Source organism: Bos javanicus, chromosome 21 (genome assembly GCF_032452875.1).
Source record: "Bos javanicus breed banteng chromosome 21, ARS-OSU_banteng_1.0, whole genome shotgun sequence".
NCBI lineage: Eukaryota > Metazoa > Chordata > Mammalia > Artiodactyla > Bovidae > Bos > Bos javanicus.
This window is the reverse complement of record NC_083888.1, coordinates 67,608,863-67,631,939: the sequence shown is the minus strand read 5'-3', so window position 1 is coordinate 67,631,939 and position 23,077 is coordinate 67,608,863. Positions and strand designations below refer to the sequence as shown.

The following is a 23,077-nucleotide window of genomic DNA, read 5'->3' as shown; positions in this document are numbered from 1 at the left end:
ACAGTGCGCGTTGTGTTTCTGTGAATGGCGGGGTTTTCTTCCTTGTGGAAGTCTGGCCCTTCTCTCAGGCCGAAAATTAAATCACATCTTGCGTGTATGACGAGGCTGCCACACTCGCGGCTCTTTCTCCTGACTTGATCTGGGCAGGGGTCTCTCACCCAGCCGTGCTCCTGCGTTGAGAGGAGAAGCGCAGTTCAGTTGCGTCCCGCTCCTCCCAGGGCAGGCCGTTTTCTCCCAGCCTCGAGACCTGCCAGTGTCCGTCCTCACTTTCAAGCACAAGCAGCAGTGGGAACATTTCAAGGTTTCCTTTCTTTCCCTTTAAGTTGAGATAAAATTAGCGTAGCATAAAACCCCCCATTTGGGTGCAGCTTTATGGGTGTTAGGGCGTTCTCAGCGTCTCCGAACTGTCTGCCTCCCGTTTCCCCCACCCCAGCCCCTGGCAACCGCTCTATTACTGTCTGGCTCTGTGTTTGACTCTTCTAGGTACCCCATATAGATCGGATCATAGAGTCTGTGACTCTGATCTGGCTTTCTTTCACTTAGCTTGCTTAAGAGTCATCCATGTTGTAGCACTCATCAATACCTAATTCCTCTGTTTGGCTGAAACTACCCGTTGTATGATATGCAGCGTTGCATTTATCCTTTCATCGGTTAGTGGAGGTTTGCTTTGTTTCCACTGTTTGGCTGCTGTGAATGTTCTGGTGCAAGCGTTGCTGTGGGCTGGCTGCACTGCTGGAAGTGTGCGTCAAGTCTTTGTACATCTGATTGCCGCCTGTAACATTTTAGTGAATAATAAAATTTGGGCAGTTTGTTAATGTGTTCCTTTGAAAGAGTGGGAGGTACCCTGCTTCATGATAAATATAATAAAGGACATTTTTCCCAATGTTCCCTATTTAATGTTGCAAAATTGCTTTTATGATTACTTCTTTGTGTTTATAGTCTTGCTTTTATTTCATTGAAGTTAAAATTTAGTGCTTGTTATATCCTTGAATTCTAATATATATGTGTGTACGTTTATTTAAATTTATTTTTATTCATTTTTTACTTTTGATAGGATTCATTTTGTTTGTCTCTGGGAAAAGTAAGAATTTTTTTGTTTGTTTTTTCCTAGAGCGTCCCATACCCTTTGATTATATGATGTATGAACATCTTCAGAAGTGGGGGCCACGAAGGGAAGAAGTGAAATTTTTCCTTCGACATGAAGATTCCCCAACAGAGAGCAGTGAACAAGGTAGATAAGTGCTTTCCCCCCATTTGCTAATTTTTGCCATGAAAGTTAATTTAAGGAAAATAGGAATAAACGTTAAATTATTCCCCTGTTAACTCACGGGTGGTGAGAGGGAGAGTTGGTGTCTCGTGAGGTTTCACCCCTGTTAGTGCCGTTTATGATGCTTCACACTTTCAGGCTCCCAGCCCTTGCCTCCTCAGGATCCTGAGCCAGTCACATAATGCATGAAACACGGGCGAGGCTCTGCTGCCAGAAGGGACTGTTTTTGATAAATATCACATGGTTGAAATCTCTGGATTTTAAGAATAAATGAAACCATGAAAGCATCATAAAAATTCTGAAAAACACATATATGTGTATTTGAAGAGAGAGAAATAAAAAAAAAAAAAGAACTCCACCTAAGTGGGGAGTGCCCTAGTGGCCTAGTGGTTAGGATTCCAGCCTTTTACTGCTGTGACCCAGGTTCAGTCCCTGGTCAGGGAACTGAGACCCTGCAAGCCTTGTGGTACAAGGACAAAAGAAATATAATATATATATAGTGTTATTATGTGCACATAGTCTTGTGTGTGTGTGTGTATATATATACAGGACTTAAGTGTGACGCTCAACCATAATAGAAAAGACAGACCGTTATTTAAAAAACAACAACAAAAGCCTGCATGGCAGTAACCACCCTAAAGCAAAGTCAAAAGACAGATTATAAACTGGGAAATAGCATATATCGCTCATATTGCAAAGGGTTAGTTACCTTTATATAAAATGATAACAAAGCCAGTAAAATAAAATGTGCAAAATATGCAGACATGTAGTTCATAGCAAAGGAAATACACATGGCCAGATGCCCAGCTGTGCTCCTAAAAAAGACAGGCAGGGCAAACACCGAGACACTGTTTCACCTGTCACATGGCAGAGATTAGAACGTTTACCAAGTGTTGGCGGACGCCGAGAAACAGGCAGTCTTCCACACTGTTGGCAGCTTCTGTAGAAGGCAATTTAATTTAGCAATATCTACCACACTTACAAAAGCATAAAACTTTTCACCCGGCAGCCTCGCTTTTGAGAATTGTCTGTCCCGTGGCTGTGTCCGCACACATACAAGTGGCACTTCTGCAGCGTCACTCACGGGGTGCCGCTGGCGGGGGCAGCCGTTAGTGCCTCCAGGGGTGTCGGCTGGAGAAACGAGAGCGTGTCTGTGCCGCGCCCTGTCCTGAACCACCTCCTACACTCGTTCCCTGAGTAAGCACCGTGTACACACGTGCTGCCTTCTGTGTAACAGATGAAAGAGGAGCGGCGTGGTCTGCATTGGCTGCTGTGTGTGTGTAGTATCTGTGGAACCATCAGTAAGACCCTGGTCACATGGCTGGCCTCTGGGGAAGGAGAGAGGGGAAACTGGTCAAGTATGCCTTCTTGCTCCTTTTGAATTTGGAACAGTGGGGACACACTACTTGTTTTGAAAACTGGTTATTGGAGCATCGTTGAATTGCAATGTTGTGTTAGTTTCAGGTGTGCAGCAGAGTGAGGCGGTTGTCATGTACATACATCCACGGTTTGAAGATTCTTTTCTCATATAGGCTGTTATAGAGCATTGAGTAGAGTACCCTATGCTACACAGTAGGTTCTTATTAGTTATCTATTTTATATACAGGAGTGTGCATATACCAATACCAGTCTCCCATAAATTACTCATTTTTTAATTAAAATTTAAATAAGGGAATCTTTTTTTTTTTGGAAAGCATATACACTGTACAGTTAAGAAAAAATCCCTTAACTTGTTGTTTAACAGTGATTGTGGATTACTTCTGATATTAAAAAAAAATTGGAAGGACATCTTTTTGTCAAAAGAAGACTATTTTATTGCACATTATCCCTGTTGGTTTCTTTTTGTTTGTGTTGTTTTTGGCCGTGCCATGGAGCATGTGGGATCTTAGTTCCCCAACCAGGGATCTATCCTAGGTCCTCTGCTTTGGAAGCAAGGAGTCTTAACCACTGGACTGCCAGGGAAGTCCCTATTTGTGAGGTTTTTTAAAACCAGTTTTTTTTTTTTTTTTTAATGGGCAAAATATACAAACATGCAGTTCATAGCAAAGAGGAAATACATATGGCCTGGGAATATATGGAAAGACGTCCATCCATAAACTCCTAAAGAAAGCAGTGCAGGGAACACAGCGAGATACTGTATTTCACTCGTCACGTCAGCAAAGCTAGAATGTTTAATAACAGCGTTGGCAGAAGTGGAGGACATCCCGCACTTCAAAGAGTCGGACTGAATTCTCTCTGTGGAAGCTAGAGGGGAGCGCGGAGGACTCCCGTCACCTCCCGTCACCTTCACACTTGGGGGAACAGGAGCCTAGTGTGTAAAGGAACGCGACGCAGGTCACGTGCAGGGCGTTGGCTAGAGTGCAGAGCTGATGGAGTGGAGTTTGGAGCGGAGCCGCCTGGGTCCAACGCTAGTCCTGCTGCTTGCTGGGTGTGGGCTGGGGCGCCTGGCGTCACACCCCTGTGCCTCCGCTTCCTGCTGTGTGTGGTGCGCACGGTTGCGGTGGCAGTTAGTGAGGTGTCCTGCTGCGGTGCTCACTAAATGGCACCTCTTACTGTTTTCTGACTTTGGAATACAAAATCATCACGTTTCTTCTTCACCATCAAAGATTAAGCGACCCTTGGTATAATTTCTCTGTGTTTTATAGTATTCTAATTTGATTGTTTATTGTTTGGAAGAAGCAGCAATTATAGAATATTAAATTAACCCGAGCACCTTATTTCAAAGAAGTACTATTACTTTCAGTAAAGAGTTTAATTTATCCTGTAAACTGGTAGATACCATACTCCAGAATGTGTGTTTATGTAACTTCTGCTAACAGAGAACAGCTGTTATGAAGCGCCTGTTGCGTGTCATGTGACTGTGTTTGGTTGCACGCTCCATCGTTCCCATTTATTTACCCTTGTTTTTCACTCATGGCCTCCCTAAGGGCCCTGCATTGGGTATTGGATTCTTACTAGCCCTGCTTCCCCATCAGATGTGCTCTGTGTCTGCTTATGTACTCAGTAGCTTGGTTTTATGCATAAAAAGAGTAAGATTTTTTAATCTCCCAAGAGCCAGTCTTGGCTTCCTTGGGGGTGATAGCACTCTCTGAGAATGTATGGCTTAAGGTGAGGCAGTATTTTCCATAATATAATGTTTCTTCAAAACTTGCAAAGTAGCAGGAAAGAAATAGAAGAAAACATGTTATTCTTTTCTCTTTATTTTAACATCAGGTTAATGACCCTTTGAAGTTATGTTTTCTTAGTAATAAAGCAGGCTCTGGGGTGTGATAATTCTCAAAACAGCATCAGGTGAGAGACGAGCAGAGGAGGAGCAGGCATCCAGCGCAGCACAGCCGTTTGTGACTGTGGACTCACCTGGCACAAAACCGCAGCACACTTTTTTTAAAAAAGTAATGGCAGGAGAATTTTGCCAGTTTAAATTTGAAACCCTTAAAAATTTAAAAAAAAAATATATTTATAGAACAAAGGAGAATTCAGAAGATAGTATCCCATCTCAGTTTTAACCCTAGTAGTGAAGATCAGTTTGTGCATCAGTTTTTAAATTATTGGATATTATAAGTTCTATTTTTGTCTCTTTTAAAATTTGTATCAAAATACAGTTGATTTACAATGCTATGGTAGTTTCAGATTTACAGTAAGGTGAATTAGTTATATGTATACATATATCCATTCTTTTTCTAGATTATTTTCTCATAAAGGTCATTATTTTAGTCTCTCCTAAAATAAAAGCTTTAATTTTTAATAAAAATAGATAATATATATAAAATACAAATAACATGAAATTTACCATCTTGACCATTTTTAAGTGTTAGACACTTTTTGATAAATCAGTTTCAAGATTCTGAAATAGAATATAGAAAAAAATTCATTTAAACAACTTTATGTTGATTATAAAACATTTTTTCAACTGTACTAATTTTTGAGCTGTCCAGCCTGGTATTTTATACTTGTGCTCAATAAATATTTGAATAAGTGAAGAAATTATAAAATATGGTTTTTCTAGGATATCAGAGAAGGCAGTGGCAGTGCACTCCAGTACTCTTGCCTGGAAAATCTCGTGGACGGACGAGCCTGGTAGGCTGCAGTCCATGGGGTCGCTAAGAGTCGGACACGACTGAGCAAGTTCACTTTCACTTTTCACTTTCATGCATTGGAGAAGGAAATGGCAACCCACTCCAGTGTTCTTGCCTGGAGAATCCCAGGGACAGGGGGGCCTGGTGGGCTGCCGTCTATGGGGTCGCACAGAGTCAGACACGACTAAAGCGACTTAGCAGCAGCACAGCAGGATGTCTTTTAGTAAGTTTGGGACTCTCATTTCTCTAGGTGGCCGTCAGACCCAGGAGCAAAGAACTCAGAGAAATGTAACAAATGTACCTGGAGAAAAACGCACTGAAAATGGGGTAAGTAATAGTGAATTTTATTGAACAAGTTTGCTTTTTATAGGTACTAATGAATTTTGGTTATAATTTAATTGTTAATATTTATTTCAACTGTGCTAAATCTCCATTGCTGTGTGCAGGCTCTCTCTAGCTGCAGTCGTCGGGGACTGCTCTCGTTCCGGTGTGGAGGCTTCTCGTGGAGGTGGCTTTTCTCGTTGCAGAATGCGGGCTCTGGGGCACATGGACTCTAGAACTGGGGCTCAAGAGTTGTGGCTCACGGGCTTAGCTGCTGCACGGCTTGTGGACTCTTCTTGGACCAGGGATGGAAACAGTGTCCCCTGCATTGCAAGGCAGATTCATAACCACTGGACCACCAGAGAAGCTGTATAATTTATTTTTAAAGAATTATTTTTTGAGTAGTACTAACCTAAAACAGTAAAACTACCAATTATTTACCAGCAAAACAAGTTTATTTGGGAACAGCAAAAAACTGTAATTCAGGACATGCAGGTATGGACAGCCACATGCAAGTCCTCTGAAACAAGAGGAAACACTTTTATAGAGGAGAAGGGGAGATTGGGAGGGGCTGTTATCAAGAAAAAGTCTTTTGGAGGAAACTGGGAGTTTGAAGTTTGGTGGCCTTTCCTTAGCTGCATTGTTGCCAGGCAAGGAGGAGGTGGTTCTTCTGCCAGTTGGCCGTGAGTGGTGTTTCTTCCTCTGGGGACACACGGTACGCCTCTTCCTGTTGGGTTGGGATCTGCACTGGTGTCTAGAGCTGCGTGTGAGAGAGTGCCCCGCTGTGGCCCCTCAGCCCCATTGCCTTGGGTTTCCCTGTGTGTTTTCACAGTGGAAGTTGTCATCTTTGTTGAGTATTTCGCTCATTTCTATGAAGGTGTGACACAGCAGCCTGAGCAGTCTTGGTCTCATCATCCTCACTGTGCCCATGCACTGGGTGGTCTCCAGCAGAGCAGTGCCCTCCAATGCCCTCTACGTGCTGCTGCCACGGCAGGTCCTGGAACCGCAGCCGCGGGCTCCGTCCCCCGGAGGCAGATGGGCTCGTCTCTGGACTAAGAGACAGGCGTGCAGACTCGCTTTGTGTCTTCAGTGTTGATGTCTTGATCCTCCGTCAGGTTTTAAAAGACAAGATGGCTGATGGGTTGAAGTCATCATAGGTGTCTCCAGGAGAGAGGACTTCCTTTGTCATCTGATGTAGAGTTGGAGAAAAGGCCTAACATTGGTTATAGGGGAAGAAGTTTGTCCAAGCAGATGGATTCTTTTTAAGAAATTTGTGTTGAAAGAGCAGAAATGAATGAATGACGATGAATGAATGAGAGGAGAATGAAGAATGAGAGAAATTTTAATCATGGTCTTTTCTGGAAATTTTCATAGTAACTTTTCCAAATAGTTTTCAGGCTGAAGAATATTTCTTTTTCTGGCTCTGCCCTCACTGGATGTGTAGCTTTGGCATGTTACTGCCTAGCACAGTGCTTGGCATGGTCACACATGGGTGAGAGAAATGGGCCTGGAGTGCAGAGGGCCCATCTTCAGACACTGGCTTCAGAACTTTCTAACTAGCTGAATTTGAGCAAGGCACTTTGCCCCTCTACTTTCCAGCTTCATGTTACTGGCTTTCAATTGTCTTTCTTTTATCGATTACCATCGTGACTTTAAATGATATATCTCTGTTTATTTGTACAGTCGCCTTGAAACCATGTCTCTGGACCTCCCTTCTCGTAAGACGAGGCTCTCAGCACCCCTCCCCTTTCCCCGTCTCCCTCCTCCCTTCTAGCTTCTTCAGCTGTGCTTCTGTGTTGTCAGTGCTGATAATATCTGTGTGCTTTTATCTGAGCATAATTAAAGACTTTTATACTTTGTTTATACCGAAGACTTTGTGTGGATCACAATAAACTGGAAAATTCTGAAAGAGATGGGCATACCAAACCACCTGACCTGCCTCTTGAGAAACCTGTACGCAGGTCAGGAAGCAATAGTTAGACCTGGACATGGAACAACAGACTGGTTCCAAATAGGAAAAGGAGTATGTCAAGGCTGTATATTGTCACCCTGCTTATTTAACTTATACGCAGAGTACATCATGAGAAACACTGGACTGGATGAAGCACAAGCTGGAATCAAGATTGCCGGGAGAAATATCAATAACCTCAGATATGCAGACAACACCACCCTTATGGCAGAAAGTGAAGAAGAACTAAAGAGCCTCTTGATAAAAGTGAAAGAGGAGAGTGAAAAAGTTGGCTTAAAGCTCAACATTCAGAAAACGAAGATCATAGCATCCAGTCCCATCACTTCATGGCAAATAGACGGGGAAACAGTGGAAACAGTGGCTGACTTTATTTTTCTGGGCTCCAAAATCACTGCAGATGGTGATTGCAGCCATGAAATTAAAAGATGCTTACTCCTTGGAAGGAAAGTCATGACCAAGCTAGATAGCATATTGAAAAGCAGAGACATTACTTTGCTAACAAAGGTCCATCTAGTCAAGGCTGTGGTTTTTCCAGTGATCATGTATGGATGTGTGCGTTGCCGAAGAATTGAGGCTTTTGAACTGTGGTGTTGGAGAAGACTCTTGAGAGTCCCTTGGAGACCAGCCAGTCCATCCTAAAGGAGGTCAGTCCTGGGTGTTCATTGGAAGGACTGATGTTGAAGCTGAAACTCCAATACTTTGGCCACCTGATGTGAAGAGCTCACTCATTTGAAAAGACCCTGATGTTGGGAAAGATTGAGGGCAGGAGGAGAAGGGGACGACAGAGGATGAGATGGCTGGATGGCATCACCGACTTGATGGACGTGGGTTTGGGTGGGCTCTGGGAGTTGGTGATGGACAGGGAGGCCTTGTGTGCTGCAGTTCATGGGGTCGCAAAGAGTTGGACACGACTGAGCAACTGAACTGAGTACTTTTTTATACACTAGTTATAAAGTTGAAAAGCATTTAATGGTGTTTCAGATTTTTCAGATACTAACCACTGTAGGGCCACGTGGGGTACTGGATTGTTTTCTCCTTTTGAGTGCCACTCAGGGAGAACTGTTCCTCCTGTCAGGATTAAGGATTCTCCTTCCTTACCCTCCAGTTGCAAAAGATCATTCCACAAATCCTTTTCCTATGCCTGCCTTCTGACTTGCTGGTGCACTCTGAGTCTGAAACCTCTGTGGGGTTCTGGCAGGCGTATGTGCTTCAGAAAGTCTGAAGGAATAAAGGCCCAGGCCCCACAGGCAGAACTTTTGATTCAGTAAGGCTGGGATGGGCCTGGAAGACTCATATAATACTGTTGCCCTGCCAGGTTTGGGAACCTCCAGGATGCATGTACCCACTGTCCAAAGCATTCAGAACTTAGCTGTCCAACAGAATCTTGAAGATCCCTTTGTGTTCTAAGATTTCCTGTGGCCTGAACTTCAGGGGAAGAGAAATAAGTATATCAAATAGGCGGGGACTGTGTGTGTGTGTATATAATAAACCAAAGGGACTCAGGAGGAAAGGAGATCAGTAACAGTATGGTGAGTTTCGACGCAATGGGTCCTTGATCTTTCCAGGATGAGGTTGTTTGTTGTAAACATGGAGGTGATGTTTACGTGTCAAGATCAACAAAACTGAAACCTGAAACCAAAATTAAAGCTGTGTTTGCAGCCTACATGCGAGCTTATAATTAGAGGAGGGTTGGGAGCTGGTGAGGAGGCGTGACTCTTGTGCTGGAAGCGTGACATCTAAGAGGTTACGGTGTTTATGGCACCACATCTGCCTTTTAAGCCTAATAATATGTTACCTTTGTGAAGCACTTTATTGTCTACAAAGCACTTTTATGTGCATTTTTTAAAGTTAATAAGATGTTAAAAATATCCTTCTCCAAAAATGTTTTTGCCGTGTACCCTGGACCTAGAATAACTGCACCTGAACCTGCGTGCCCCATGCCTGCCAGCAGCTGCTGAGGCAACTGCTCTCCCCGCAGTGCAGGGCACAAAGTCAGCTGTCTAAGAAACAAAGGCCCCGGCCCCACTGGCAGAACTTTTCATTCAGTAAGTGTGAGGTGGGCCTGAAGACCCTCGTGTGACACTGTTGCTCTGCCCGTCTGGGAACATCCAGGTTATATGTACACACTGCCGTAAGCATTCGGAGCTCACTTGTCCAATAGAATTCTGAAGATCTGGTTTGACTTTATGGTGTAAAGGCAAACTGATTTATCCTTAATGCGTGTGCCTGTATCCGGGGGTCCCAGGACTACCCTCGGTGTCAGCAGTTTGCTCGGAGGACTCACAGGACTCAGCACATGGCCGTCGTCATGGCTGTGAGGTCCCCCCGCCAGAGGATGCAGCACAGGAGCCACGAAGGAAGGGGCGGCGCACGGGGGCGTGGCATCTGGGGAAAGCTGCCCAGCTCCCGAGGGTCCCCTCCCACGGAGCCACACGGGACACGCTTCGTTCAAACCAACTGTTTGCTTGAAACTAGTGTCACAGTGTCACTTCTTACTCTGCAAAGTCGGATACCACTTGGCGACTGAACAACAACACAGCACTTACTAATGTGTTTTGGATGAGTCACTATACCAAAGAAAGCTGTCTGGAAAATGGCGTCATTTTCTAGGAACTGTGGTAGTGAGGAGTCATTAACTGAACAGATACTGTGTGCGGTGATGAATCCTTTTGTTTTCACAGACAAATTTTTGGTCTTTGATAGTTTGGGGCACGTATTGGAAAAATACATTTAGCACATGTTGGCAGAATGTTTTCACAGTACAATAAATGGGAGATAAAGCTAAGTCTTTTTACTAATATTTGAAAAACTAAATATCTATAAAAACATAATTAGAGGCTTAAGATGGAAGACAAGTGTATTGCGTAATTGTCTACAGTGGTTTGTGTTAAGAAACCTTATTATATGTTTTTAATAAATGAATTATTGCAGAACCAATTTCAAAATTATATATAAAACAAATTACTTGAGGAGATGAAAACACATTTGACTAAAGCCATGTTATCAACTGACTTGTGATCTAAAGCTTTTAACCATAATTATCAAGTGGGTTGTAGTTAATATCTAAAAAATCCAGTTCTGATAGCCTGTTTGTCAAGCATACTTTATTTTGTTGGCTTTCTTAGTTGTGATTCAACATAATTAGTACAAATGAGACATTAGCCAATAAGTCCCCATTTACGTCTAACTTTTAGCAAATTGAGCTAGCTTATTTACTGAAAATCTGATTATAGTGCATTTGGGGTTGATAGCTTAATAACATTTTTATGCTTACCTTTTTCATTCTTATCAAAATAAAATACCATTATATGAGATTCTTTCTTCACCAAGAGGTTACCATTTTATTTTAAAAAGAGGATAATTAAAATATAAACCCTGACAACGCCAAATGTCAGCGAGGATGAGGTGAAGCTGGAACTCTTGTGTGTTGCTGGGAGAGTGTAGGATGATATCAGCGAGGATGAGGTGAAGCTGGAACTCGTGTGTGTCGCTGGGAGAGTGTAGGATGATGCTTCACGCTGGAGAGCAGTTTGTCAGTTTGAGTGAGTGAAACGAGCACTTAACCACACAGCGCTCAGTCCCCAGCTTCACTTCTTGACATCAGTTACCCAAAATAAGCCAGAACATTTGTCCACATAAATACTGGTGCATGAATGTTCAAGATGGCTTTATCCCTCATAGCTAAGGAGTGGAAACGACCTGAATGCTCATGAGCAGATGAGCGGGAAAATAAAAGTGCTTATACAAGTGAGCGCTGTCGACAGCAGAGAGGAGCGGCATGGACGAATGTCTGCAACGCCGTGCTGAAGGAAAGAAGCCAGACCCAGGAAGTGACCCTGTCTAGTGAACTTCTCAGCACACAGGGCTTGGTGATCGGGGCGCAACCGCCCCCACCCCCACGGGTGGGGTAGAATTGACTGGGACGCTCGGAGGGGAGCTTTCTGGGATGATGGCGGCATTGTGTTGACTGGGGTGGTGGTTAGACTGTGATGTGCAGTGGTCACCTAATGCAGCAGCATACTTCACGTGGTGTGCTTATGGTCTGTAAATTATGCCTCAGTTAAAGTAAATGTGAAAAATTTCACTGTGTGTTTAATATACTAGCCTGTCATTTCATTTTGTTAACTTACTGCCATTATGTATGTTTTTGAAGTTTTGTGTCAGAAGTGGGTTAGAAAGAAAAAAACTAAAAAAAAAAAAAGAAATGGGTTAGAATATATGCTTATCAATTTTTTAAAGTTGCTGATCTTAAATTAGGAACATAAAAATTAGAAAATCATGGGATTTTTATTAACAGTGTTATGAAATAAACAGCACATTATAGTATCTATGTAGTTTCTAGGGGTCACGAAGTCAGGGCTTGGCTGGGTGACTTGGATTCAGGGTCTCTTGTGACACTGTAATCAAGGTGTTGGCCAGAATCACAGTCATCCAGAGCTTGACTGGGCTGGAGGATCTGTTTTCAAGCCCATGAGATAATGTTTTTACACGGAATTTCTGTAAAGTCAGGAGCAGTAATGTAAGGAGGGCTCGGCTTCTCATTTGGACTCGTAGCTCTTTGGGGTGTGAGGCTTTAAGAGGCGCTTTGTGTTCTCAGACCTGCAGGTCTCAGGTGGACCAGGGCAGCCGGCTGTGGTCCTGCTTTTCTGAGCTGCTCGCAGGCTTTCCAAGATGGTGCCAGCCGCACAGTGCACTTTTCACAGGAGTGCATGATGACGCGCAAGTCCTCACCGCTGCGCTGGGAGAATGCTCGTTTTATTTCACAGTGAGAATATCAGAATAGAGAACTGAGCTCAGGTTCCATTCCTCATGGTTGAACTTGATGGATTCTTATCTCATTCAGCAGAAGAGAGGCTCGCTCGTTGGAAACAGGGACCAACTGCATTTTACTTTTTTATTACTTACAGTGTCTGGGATTATATCTGGCATATCAAGAGTAAATGACTTACCATGATTTCAAACATGTATAGTGCTCAAACAAAAAAATAACTCCAGTTCTCCTGACCCCTCCACCCTGTCAAGGCTGGGGAGCTGAGTCCTTTGCATGGGCCTGCAGAGCTGTCCCGAGAGAACTTTCCCACTCATTTTACTGGTTGTGGAAGTGACTTGTCCTCTCTGTAACCTGGAGTTGATCTCATCAGATAACTACCATAATGAGGGACCTTCAAGTGCCCAAGGGAGCAGGATTTGATTTCTTCTTATTAGATGCAATGAAAAGAAATAAGTGAGGAATTAGGTCATAGGTTTGTCTGAATAAATTGAGTTCATATGGAGAATTTAAAATTATTCCTCTGGGGTTGAGTTTACATGGAGAAATACATGCTGTTAGGCCTGTCATAAAAGGATCGAATTTGCATCAGAGGTTTTTGTTTTCTTTAAAAAAAAAACCCTGAAAAGATGCTTGCTGCTAAATTTTCACATTGAACAAATTAGGGAATATGTACTAAAGTATAAAATGTTGCCTGTCTTTTGACTTACAAGTTTATGGTGGCTTGTGTTTTTATAACCCATTTACAATAAAGTTAAGTTACACAGGTGTGTTCACTTTGAAATAATTCACTGAGCTGAACACAGATTTATACAGTTTTATGTTTGTAATATCTACATCAATAAAATTTCTATTCAACTTCAGATTAAGAGCTTTGTGTTGGGCTAGCCCATGTGACATATAGATGTTTTGAAAGTGAAGTGGCTCAGTCATGTCCAACTCTTTGCGACCTCATGGACTGTAGCCTACCGCGCTCCTCTGTCCATAGGATATTCCAGGCAAGAGAACTGGAGTGGGTTGCCATTTCCTTCTCCAGAGGATCTTTCTGACCCAGGGATTGAACCTGGATCTCCCACACTGTAGGCAGACCTTTACCATCTGAGCCACCAGGGAAAATTTCTATTAAAGTACAATATATATTAGTATATACCTAAGATACAATATCTGAATTACTTACGTCAATATAATATATCTTAGTTTATAATTAGAGACACACATAACACAACACATACAGAGAGCTGTGTCTTGTTCACAAGTGTAAATATCAGAACACGCAACCGTTCAGTTTCTCCTCCGTCGTCTTTTTATTGTTATTTTAAGCCCTTGGTGGGGAGGGGAGACCAAAGAGCTAAGTTTTGGGGTTTTTTCAAGTTGTAAAATTATGAAATTAATGTAAAGTGAAAGATTTGTTACAGGAACTTCATTTTTCTCTAGTCGAAAATATGTTTCTGAAAGTTTCAAAAATACCTTTTGTTGAACTTCCCTGATGAAGAATCCACCTGCCAGTGCAGGGAACATGGGTTCAGTCCCTGGTTCGGGAAGCTTCCACATGCCATGGGACAAACTAAACTCGCAAGCCGCCAACTACAAAAGCCCACGCGCCGAGAGCCTGTGCTCTGCACCAAGAGAAGCCACGGCAACGAGAACCCCACGCGTTGTAATTAGCGGTGGCCCCTGCTCGCCGGAACCAGAGAAAGCGTGCGCAGCGGCAAAGACCGAGCGCAGCCAAAAATAAGTAATTTAAAAATTCCTTGTGGTGGTGACTGCAAAAATCTCAGTAGATGGAAATTAGAACACTTTCTTAATATTAAAGCAGAAATTTGAGTGCATTGTGACAGGTGGGGCATTTTTGTAGAATGAACCAATCTCAAATGAAATTTCTGTAACTTGACAGTTTACAGCACCTGGTTTAGAAAAGGAACTTGCTCCACATTGCTTTATCAGGACTTTAGATAAACAGAATGGGGGCTCCAGTTAATTAAATCCTGATTCCACTTTCTAACAGTCCAGAATGGGCTTACCACCATATGATTTGGGGAGGACAGAAGTCGGAGGAACAGGGCTTGGTACCCTTGTGAAAAGTTACAAGAGGCCCAGAGTACAGAGGAGCCCAGAGATGGACCGTGGAGCTCCAAGGAGGGGCTGTGCACCTGCGTGGTGTGACCCATGGGCTGGAGAAGGCCGAAGGAAGACAGGCGTGGCTGGAATCGGAGCTCTGGCCCTCTGCCAGCTCTGTGTCCTTAGCCATATCCCTCTGCCTTTCCCCCGGGATTCCTCTGCAATGTGGGCTCATTTGCCTGCACAGGTCTGTTGTGAAGATTGTGTGATGCAGTGCATGTCACACGTCCAGTCTAGAAGGGGGTGCTGTAGGAGATGGTCAGGAACAAACCTCTGCATCCTTCTCTGTCCATGCAACTGACCTGGGGCATATTATTTGAACTTCTCTCTGCTTATTTTCTCATCTGTAGAATGGAGCTGTAATGATCTCTGCCTGAGAGTGTCATTTTAAGGCTTAAATGAGTTCATAAGTGGGAAGTAATTACTTTAGAGCAAGGTTCATGACAGAAGAACTGTACTTCTTGACCAAGATAATCACGATGATGTGATCACTCACCTAGAGCCAGACATCCTGAAATGTGTAGTCAAGTGGGCCTTAGGAAGCATCACTACGAACAAAGCTAGTGGAAGTGATGGAATTCCAGTTGAGCTTTCCTGGAAGATGATGCTGTGAAAGTGCTGCACTCAATATGCCAGCAAATTTGGAAAACTCAGCAGTGGCCACAAGACTGGAAAAGGTCAGTTTTCATTCCAATCCCAAAGAAAGGCAATGCCAAAGAATGCTCAAACTACCACACAGTTGCACTCATCTCACACGCTAGTGAAGTAATGCTCAAAATTCTCCAGGCTTCAGCAATACGTGAACCGTGAACTTCCAGATGTTCAAGCTGGTTTTAGAAAAGGCAGAGGAACCAGAGATCAAATTGCCAACATCCGCTGGATCATCAAAAAAGCAGGAGAGTTCCAGAAAAACATCTATTTCTGCTTTATTGACTATGCCAAAGCCTTTGACTGTGTGGATCACAATAAACTGTGGAAAAGTCTGAGAGAGATGGGAATACCAGACCACCTGACCTGCCTCTTGAGAAATCTTTATGCAGGTCAGGAAGCAACAGTCAGAACTGGACATGGAACAACAGACTGGTTCCAAATAGGAACAGGAGTATGTCAAGGCTGTATATTATCACCCTGCTTATTTAACTTATATGCAGAGTACCTCATGAGAAACGCTGGACTGGAAGAAACACAAGCTGGAATCAAGATTGCTGGGAGAAGTATCAATAACCTCAGATATGCAGCTGACACTACCCTTATGGCAGAAAGTGAAGAGGAACTAAAAAAAGCCTCAATGAAAGTGAAAGAGGAGAGTGAAAAAGTTGGCTTAAAGCTCAACATTCAGAAAATGAAGATCATGGCATCGGTCCCATCACTTCATGGCAAATAGATGGGGAAACAGTGGAAAGTGTCAGACTTTATTTTTGGGGGCTCCAAAATCACTGCAGATGGTGATTGCAGCCATGAAATTAAAAGACGCTTACTCCTTGGAGGGAAAGTTATGACCAAGCTAGATAGCATATTCAAAAGCAGAGACATTACTGTGCCAATAAAGGTCCATCTAGTCAAGGCTATGGCTTTTCCAGTAGTCATGTATGGATGTGAGAGTTGGACTGGGAAGAAAGCTGAGTGCCAAAGAATTGATGCTTTTGAGCTGTGGTGTTGGAGAAGACTCTTGAGAGTCCCTTGGACTGCAAGGAGATCCAACCAGTCCATTCTGAAGGAGATCAGTCCTGGGATTTCTTTGGAGGGCATGATGCTAAAGCTGAAACTCCAGTAGTTTGGCCACCTCATGCGAAGAGTTGACTCATTGGAAAAGACTCTGATGCTGGGAGGGATTGGGGGCAGGAGGAGAAGGGGACGACAGAGGATGAGATGGCTGGATGGCATCACCGACTCGATGGACGTGAGTCTGAGTGAACTCTGGGAGTTGGTGATGGACAGGGAGGCCTGGCATGGTGCGATTCATGGGGTCGCAAAGAGTCGGACACGACTGAGCGACTTAACTGAACTGAACTGAAAGCTCATGATGAGCACAAAAAAATGCATCCTGTCAGTAACAGGATGGGGACATGCTTTCAGATTCCATCAGTTGCCACTCCTGCGGATGTGGATAATGCTCTGTCGATCGTGGGTCAGTCTTTGGTGTAGGCCATACTGATGGTGTTTTTAATGAGATATTTATATTTCAGAATCTTTGATGCATTTCCGCTTCTCGAGACCAGGTGGCAGTGAAATGACATTTGCCCTTAGGTGTAACCTGCACATTTATTTTTTAGTTTGTGTACTCTTAAACATTTGACATCCCCATTTACTCAAATAAATTTAATAGAAGCAGTCAACAATGAGGAAAGGTTCTTAGGAGAAAGTAAACTAACTTATGTTCCTCTAACTTCTAGGGAACCTATTTAAAAATCTTGATGTGTGTGCATTCTGACATTAGAGAAAAATGATGACGCAGACAAGCATCCATTCCAGTCTGAGCGTGTTTTGTTCTCTATAGGTTGGGAATCCACGTGTTGAACTTACCCTCTCAGAACTCCAAGATATGGCAGCTCGGCAGCAACAGCAGATTGAAAACCAGCAGCAGATGCTGGTTGCCAAGGTACGTTACTAAGTGGCAGTTGGGAACGGTCAGCAAGAGTGTTCTTCAGCGTTAGTTTAGATTCCATGGCTGATCCGTGTGAGTAGAACTGTGCTCCCACAGTGGTCAACATTGTCCCTCTTCATGATCACTTCTGTGATAAGAAGGGCACACTGTGGCTTCTTGACATTGGGGAAGTATCGGGCAAGAGCATCTGACCCTTGACTTGCACACTCAGACCCCCAGGACAGGAAGCTGTTGAACTTAACCCACTTGTAGATAAAATTTGGAAAGAAAAGATGCTGTCCATCGTCCCCTTCTTTCTCCTCTGGGTGTGTTCTCAGCTGGCGTGGTTGGCATTAGTGTTCTAGAGGAAGCCAGCGGTCCGCAATAAGACGCTGGTCATGGGCCCCGAAGATACTGGCTTCCTCGTACCCTGCCCTGCAAGAACTCTGTTTGGGGCATGGTAGGAACTCACTGTATACACTGAGGACTCGATTTGTCACTGAAACTTTGTCACAGGATTTGAAACTATTGCCCACCCATAATGAAGCCAAAGAAACCAAAATGGAAATGTTGGAGTTTGGAAAAGAGAAAGCTTTATTGCAGAGCCGGGCAAGGAGAACAGTTGGCTCATGCTCAAAAAATCCAAACTCATTGATGGTTCTCAGGAATGTATTTTTTTTAATAGGCAAAATTTGGGGTGAAGACTGCAGTGTGTAATTGTGTTCTGATAGGTTGGTGGTGAGATAACAGGCTGGTGTCTAGGAGTCTTGTGCTCAGCCTGGAGTTACCAGCCTCCACCCGGTGAGGCCTAAATTTCTGCAGAGGAGCTCAGGATAGGTTGTGCAGTGTGTCCCCGGGGGAGCGGGGAGGCAGGCGGAGGGGCCAGGACCCTGTTTCCCGACAGCTCCTGCTTTGTCTCTGCATCCCCTCGCTGCCCTGGTTAGTGACTGTGTGAGTCTGCCTTTTGGACTCAGGGAAGGGGTAGGAGTCTGAAGCCCTCTTCCTATAAACCAGAAATGGGGACACAGTAGGGCTTTTGTACCCGGGATGGCCCCACACTGATGGCTTGGTTTCACAACTGTTCTGAATAGTGGTTTAGTCTTGGACTGAAACATCAGACCTATCTCCCATGCCTGCTGAGCATGATTCCTGACCTAATAATCTTAACTGTCCTGACACTGCTACACAGAGAACACGCAGACATCACTGCCCAGGTTCTTACTGCTTTCTCTGTAGAGAGAGCTTAGTAACCAAATGTCCAGTTCAACTTATTTTCATTTATTGAATGACCATGTGACTCTGTCCATATTCATGTTAATAACAGTTTAAATTGGACTTGTTTTTGAAAGTAGTCTTGCAAAGTTTATTGGATTTATTAGTAATACAAGGATAAAGAACAATTAAAAGCTATGTAAATTGGAAGATATATTCATTCCATTAATAATGTTTCTAAGATGAAATGTACATGGTATTATGTCATCATAAGCTTTTCTAATTCTGCTTTTCTTTTTCTCTCCAAATATTGATTCAGGGGTACTGCTATTGAAAGGAATCTTTGATATTTTCAGCAGTGTAACTCAAGTTGATGCGGGTTATTCCATGTTTAAGCTCATATCCCCTTCCTTAGGTTGCACGTGTCATGCCTGCAGTCACATGTAAACCTCTCCTTAGGTATATTCATGCATACGGATAGGACCACAGTAGTGCTGTTATCCTGTAGGTATGCCTTCACATGAGTGGGGTAAAAAAACTATTGAAGAGTGTTACATGTGCTTTTACTGTAGGGCTGTCCTGTTCTTGTTTGATGATAAAATGTTTGATTCCTTTTGAAGAAACTAGTCCTAAAGAAAACAAGCACTTCCTCCAGGGTCCCTGCCACTTAGCAAATTAGAGGTTCATCTCCTTACTAATCACCTTCTCTCTTTTCAGTATAAAATCTGCTGGTCAGTGCTCATTTCCTTTAGGAGGTTAAGCAAGGGACCCGTGGAAGCTGCTTTGTAGGCACGGGAAACCTGGTACCAGCAGCAGGAAGCTTGGGCTGCTGGGCTTCACACACAGGATGGCAGTGAGGGGGTGTCCAGCATTTCTCTAATATTCATGAAGACAGGAGATCCTGTGGGTTCCACTTAAACTGTTTTTAGTGTTCAGAAGTGACTGTGCATTTCAATTTTCAAAGCTAGCTATTCTCCTCTCTCGATAGGAACAGCGTTTACATTTTCTAAAGCAACAGGAGCGCCGTCAGCAGCAGTCTATTTCTGAAAATGAAAAGCTTCAGAAATTGAAAGAACGAGTTGAAGCCCAGGAAAATAAGCTGAAGAAGATCCGTGCCATGAGAGGACAAGTAGACTACAGCAAAATCATGAATGGCAATCTATGTACGTGCTACGGCCCAGGGCATCCACGCTCCCTAGGCATAGACCAAGTGAGACAGGCTGGCTTCCAAGCGCCTCAGTCATAAGCTGATGCCAGAGCTCGCTGTAGGGAAGCGCTGGAGCTTTGCTCTGCCATCTGCAGCTGCCAGGATGCGTGGTGAGACTAGGAGGTCTTAGAAGACCTTCTGCAGCCTTAGCAGGGTATTAGGGAGACCCTCCTGTTACCTCGCTTGTAGCCACCCGTTGGATTAAGACTCGGGTCCTCTTAAGACTCAGTTCATGAGGGAGGTTCTGTTTTAACCGAGCAGCCTCAGTTCTATCTGTGTGTTGAGCTGAAGCACACAGATGCTCACCGTGTGTGTGCGTGGATCGTCACTTTACTGTTCAGTTAGTGCCCAGTTTGGTGGTAGTAGCGTTAGTTGCTCAGTCGTGTCGGACTCTTTGCGACTCCATGGGATTCTCCAGGTGAGAATACTGGAGGGGGTAGCAATTCCCTTCTCCAGGGGATCTTCCCTCCCCAGGAACTTAACCTCAGTCTCCTTCATTGTAGGCAGATTCTTTACCATCTGAGCTACCAGGGAAGCCCAGTACCTGCTTTATGTTACAGTAATAAGCAAGATAGATTTGGGTGGTCCTGCCCTCACAGAGTGGTATCTTTGGTGCATTGAGCTTCCTAAGTGGCTTGACCGAGGTAGCTTTGGGACAGTTGCCCTAATTTAAAAACATTCAGGCACTTCCCTGGTGGTCCAGTGGCTGAGACTCCTCGCTCCCAATGCAGGCAGCCTGGGTTCAAGCCCTAGTCAAGGAACTGGATCCCACATGCCACAGTTAAGACCCAGCACAGCCAATGAAATAAGTAATTTCTTCAAAATTAAAACATTAAATAATTAGTGCAAATGACTGTCTTCCGAGTGGTCACATGTTTGTTGAAATACGTTCTGGATTATGCACCTTATGGTTTTCTCCCCAAGGATAATGCCAGAGTTGAGTTAAAGGTATAGAAATGAAGAACTGTCACCCAAAAAAAAGCAAAATACCATGAAAAAACAAGTCCACTAATTATGTTTTTTTCTTTACTGATGGGAAATTATAGCTGCTGAAATAGAAAGATTCAGTGCCATGTTCCAGGAAAAGAAGCAGGAAGTACAGACTGCAATTTTAAGAGTTGATCAACTCAGTCAACAATTAGAAGATTTAAAGAAGGGAAAACTGAACGGGTTCCAGCCTTACAGTGGCAAGCTGACAGGACCGGCAGCAGTGGAGCTGAAAAGACTGTACCAGGAGCTCCAGGTGACTCCCCTGAGTTTGAGGAATGATTCTGTTAAAACGTCCTTCTTTTGGGCGTCCTTCCGGTGCAGGCTGTAAACCTCAGAAATTGAAAATGAATAAATTCTACTTTAATAGTAGGCACCAAATGTATTCAGTACAAAAGAATGTTTTGAACAGCTTTGAGCTATAATTCATAGTTTATGATACACCAATTTACAGTTTACAAGTAAGTGGTTTCAGTATCTACACAGAGTCTGTATCCACCACCACAGTCGATTTTAGACTATCTTCACCGCTTGCAAAAGAAACCCCACGCCTCTTCACCATCACCCCACAACTCCCTACCCCTCTAGCCCTAAGCAGCCGTGACTCTACTTTCAGTCTCTATGGATTTGCCTGTTCTGGAAATTCCGTATGAATGGAGTCATGCAGTTGTAGTTCTCTGTGAGTGACTTCTCTCACTGAGCATGCTTTTAGTACAGAAATTTGATATGAATTTAATTGGCAATATAATGAACTGGTAAAGAACTAAGCTTCAGATGATACCTAAGGCCTTTGTGTAAGCTGTGTTTTGACAAGATTGATGCCTGTTGTTAAATCCTTGTGTTTGTCAGCTTGGGCTGCCTTAAAACTGCAGACAGGTCTGTCTTAACGGTTCTGGAGGCTGGAAGTCCCAGATCAGAGTGCTGGTAGACTCAGCTCACGGGGAGGGTCCCTTCCTGGCCGCCTTCTTGCTGTGTCCTCACCTGCTCTGCTTTCTCTCCCTCCTCTTACAACCCCACCATGAAGGCCCCAGCCTCCTGACTGGTGCAGTCACACTGGGGACCAGGGTAGATCTTGGGAGGACACAGTCGTCAGCAGCCCTCAGGAGGCGTGCAGCAGGTGGTTTGTCAAGCCAGAAGCAAGATTTGCGCTTCTATTAGCACTTGCTAGAAAAAGGATTCTGTCACTTTACGAAATGGGGATTTTTAATCACAGGGAATAAACTGGCTCATGGCTGCCATTAAGTTCTGTAATATAAATATTACAGTATTAAAATGGCATGAAATAAAGTGTTATAAGAATTTATTACTTTTTATGGTTTTAAGCAATTGTTAAAAAGTGCAGTTTTTAAGAATTCTTTTGGTGAAATGTGATGAATGTATAATATTTATTTATATGCATTTCCAACTTTTTGACTGCAGTCAAACTTAAAAAGTACATGTTACCTCCTCTCTGGTACCAGTGTGTATGTGCTGGTCAGGTAAGATCAGATCAGTCGCTCAGTTGTGTCCGACTCTTTGCGACCCCATGAATTGCAGCACGCCAGGCCTCCCTGTCCATCACCAACTCCCGGAGTTCACTCAGACTCACGTCCATCGAGTCGGTGATGCCATCCAGCCATCTCATCCTCTGTCGTCCCCTTCTCCTCCTGCCCCCAATCCCTCCCAGCATCAGAGTCTTTTCCAATGAGTCAACTCTTCGCATGAGGTGGCCAAACTACTGGAGTTTCAGCTTTAGCATCATGCCTTCCAAAGAAATCTCAGGGCTGATCTCCTTCAGAATGGACTGGTTGGATCTCCTTGCAGGCCAAGGGACTCTCAAGAGTCTTCTCCAACACCACACAGTTCAAAAGCATCAATTCTTCAGCGCTCAGCCGTCTTCACAGTCCAACTCTCACATCCATACATGACCACAGGAAAAACCATAGCCTTGACTAGACGAACCTTTTGTTGGCAAAGTAATGTCTCTGCTTTTGAATATGCTATCTAGGTTGAACATAACTTTCCTTCCAAGGAGTAAGCGTCTTTTAATTTCATGGCTGCAGTCACCATCTGTAGGGATTTTGGAGCCCAGAAAAATAAAGTCTGACACTTTCCACTGTTTCCCCATCCATTTCCCATGAAGTGATGGGACCAGATGCCATGATCTTCATTTTCTGAATGTTGAGCTTTAAGCCAACTTTTTCACTCTCCACTTTCACCTTCATCAAGAGGCTTTTTAGTTCCTCTTATATGTGCTGGTACCTGTGTGCATCTGAAAGAGTTGGACATGACAGTGCTCATTAGCCTCCGGTGCGCAGTGCACTGTGATGTTTTCTGTTGTCTATTTCATATTTTTAAAGTCCTGACTAACCCATTAAAATGTCATGAAAGGGACTTCCTTGGTGGTCCGGTGGCTGAGACTCCAAGCTCCCAGTGCAGAGGGCCTGGGTTCAATCCCTGGTCAGAAAACTAGATCCTACGTGCCACAATTAAGAGTTTGTGTGCAGCAATTTTTAAAAATGATATAAGAACATTCAGTTTGGTGTTCGGACCGTCCATGGGTCTCCTGCGTGGGGCAGAACCAGACGC

At 43.8% G+C, this 23,077-nt stretch overlaps 1 protein-coding gene across 8 annotated transcripts in view; it reads left to right on the top strand.

Moving 5' to 3' along the window:
- The window catches only part of PPP1R13B (protein phosphatase 1 regulatory subunit 13B), an 83,753-nt gene that overhangs the window by 46,501 nt on the left and 14,175 nt on the right, over nucleotides 1-23,077 (top strand). For all 8 annotated transcript variants that reach the window (XM_061395479.1, XM_061395481.1, XM_061395480.1 and 5 more), the window contains exons 3-7: nucleotides 1,112-1,231; nucleotides 5,594-5,670; nucleotides 17,017-17,118; nucleotides 19,304-19,478; nucleotides 20,569-20,765. In XM_061395479.1, the coding sequence (XP_061251463.1) occupies nucleotides 1,112-1,231; nucleotides 5,594-5,670; nucleotides 17,017-17,118; nucleotides 19,304-19,478; nucleotides 20,569-20,765 (671 nt within the window). The remainder of the gene's footprint in view (nucleotides 1-1,111; nucleotides 1,232-5,593; nucleotides 5,671-17,016; nucleotides 17,119-19,303; nucleotides 19,479-20,568; nucleotides 20,766-23,077) is intronic.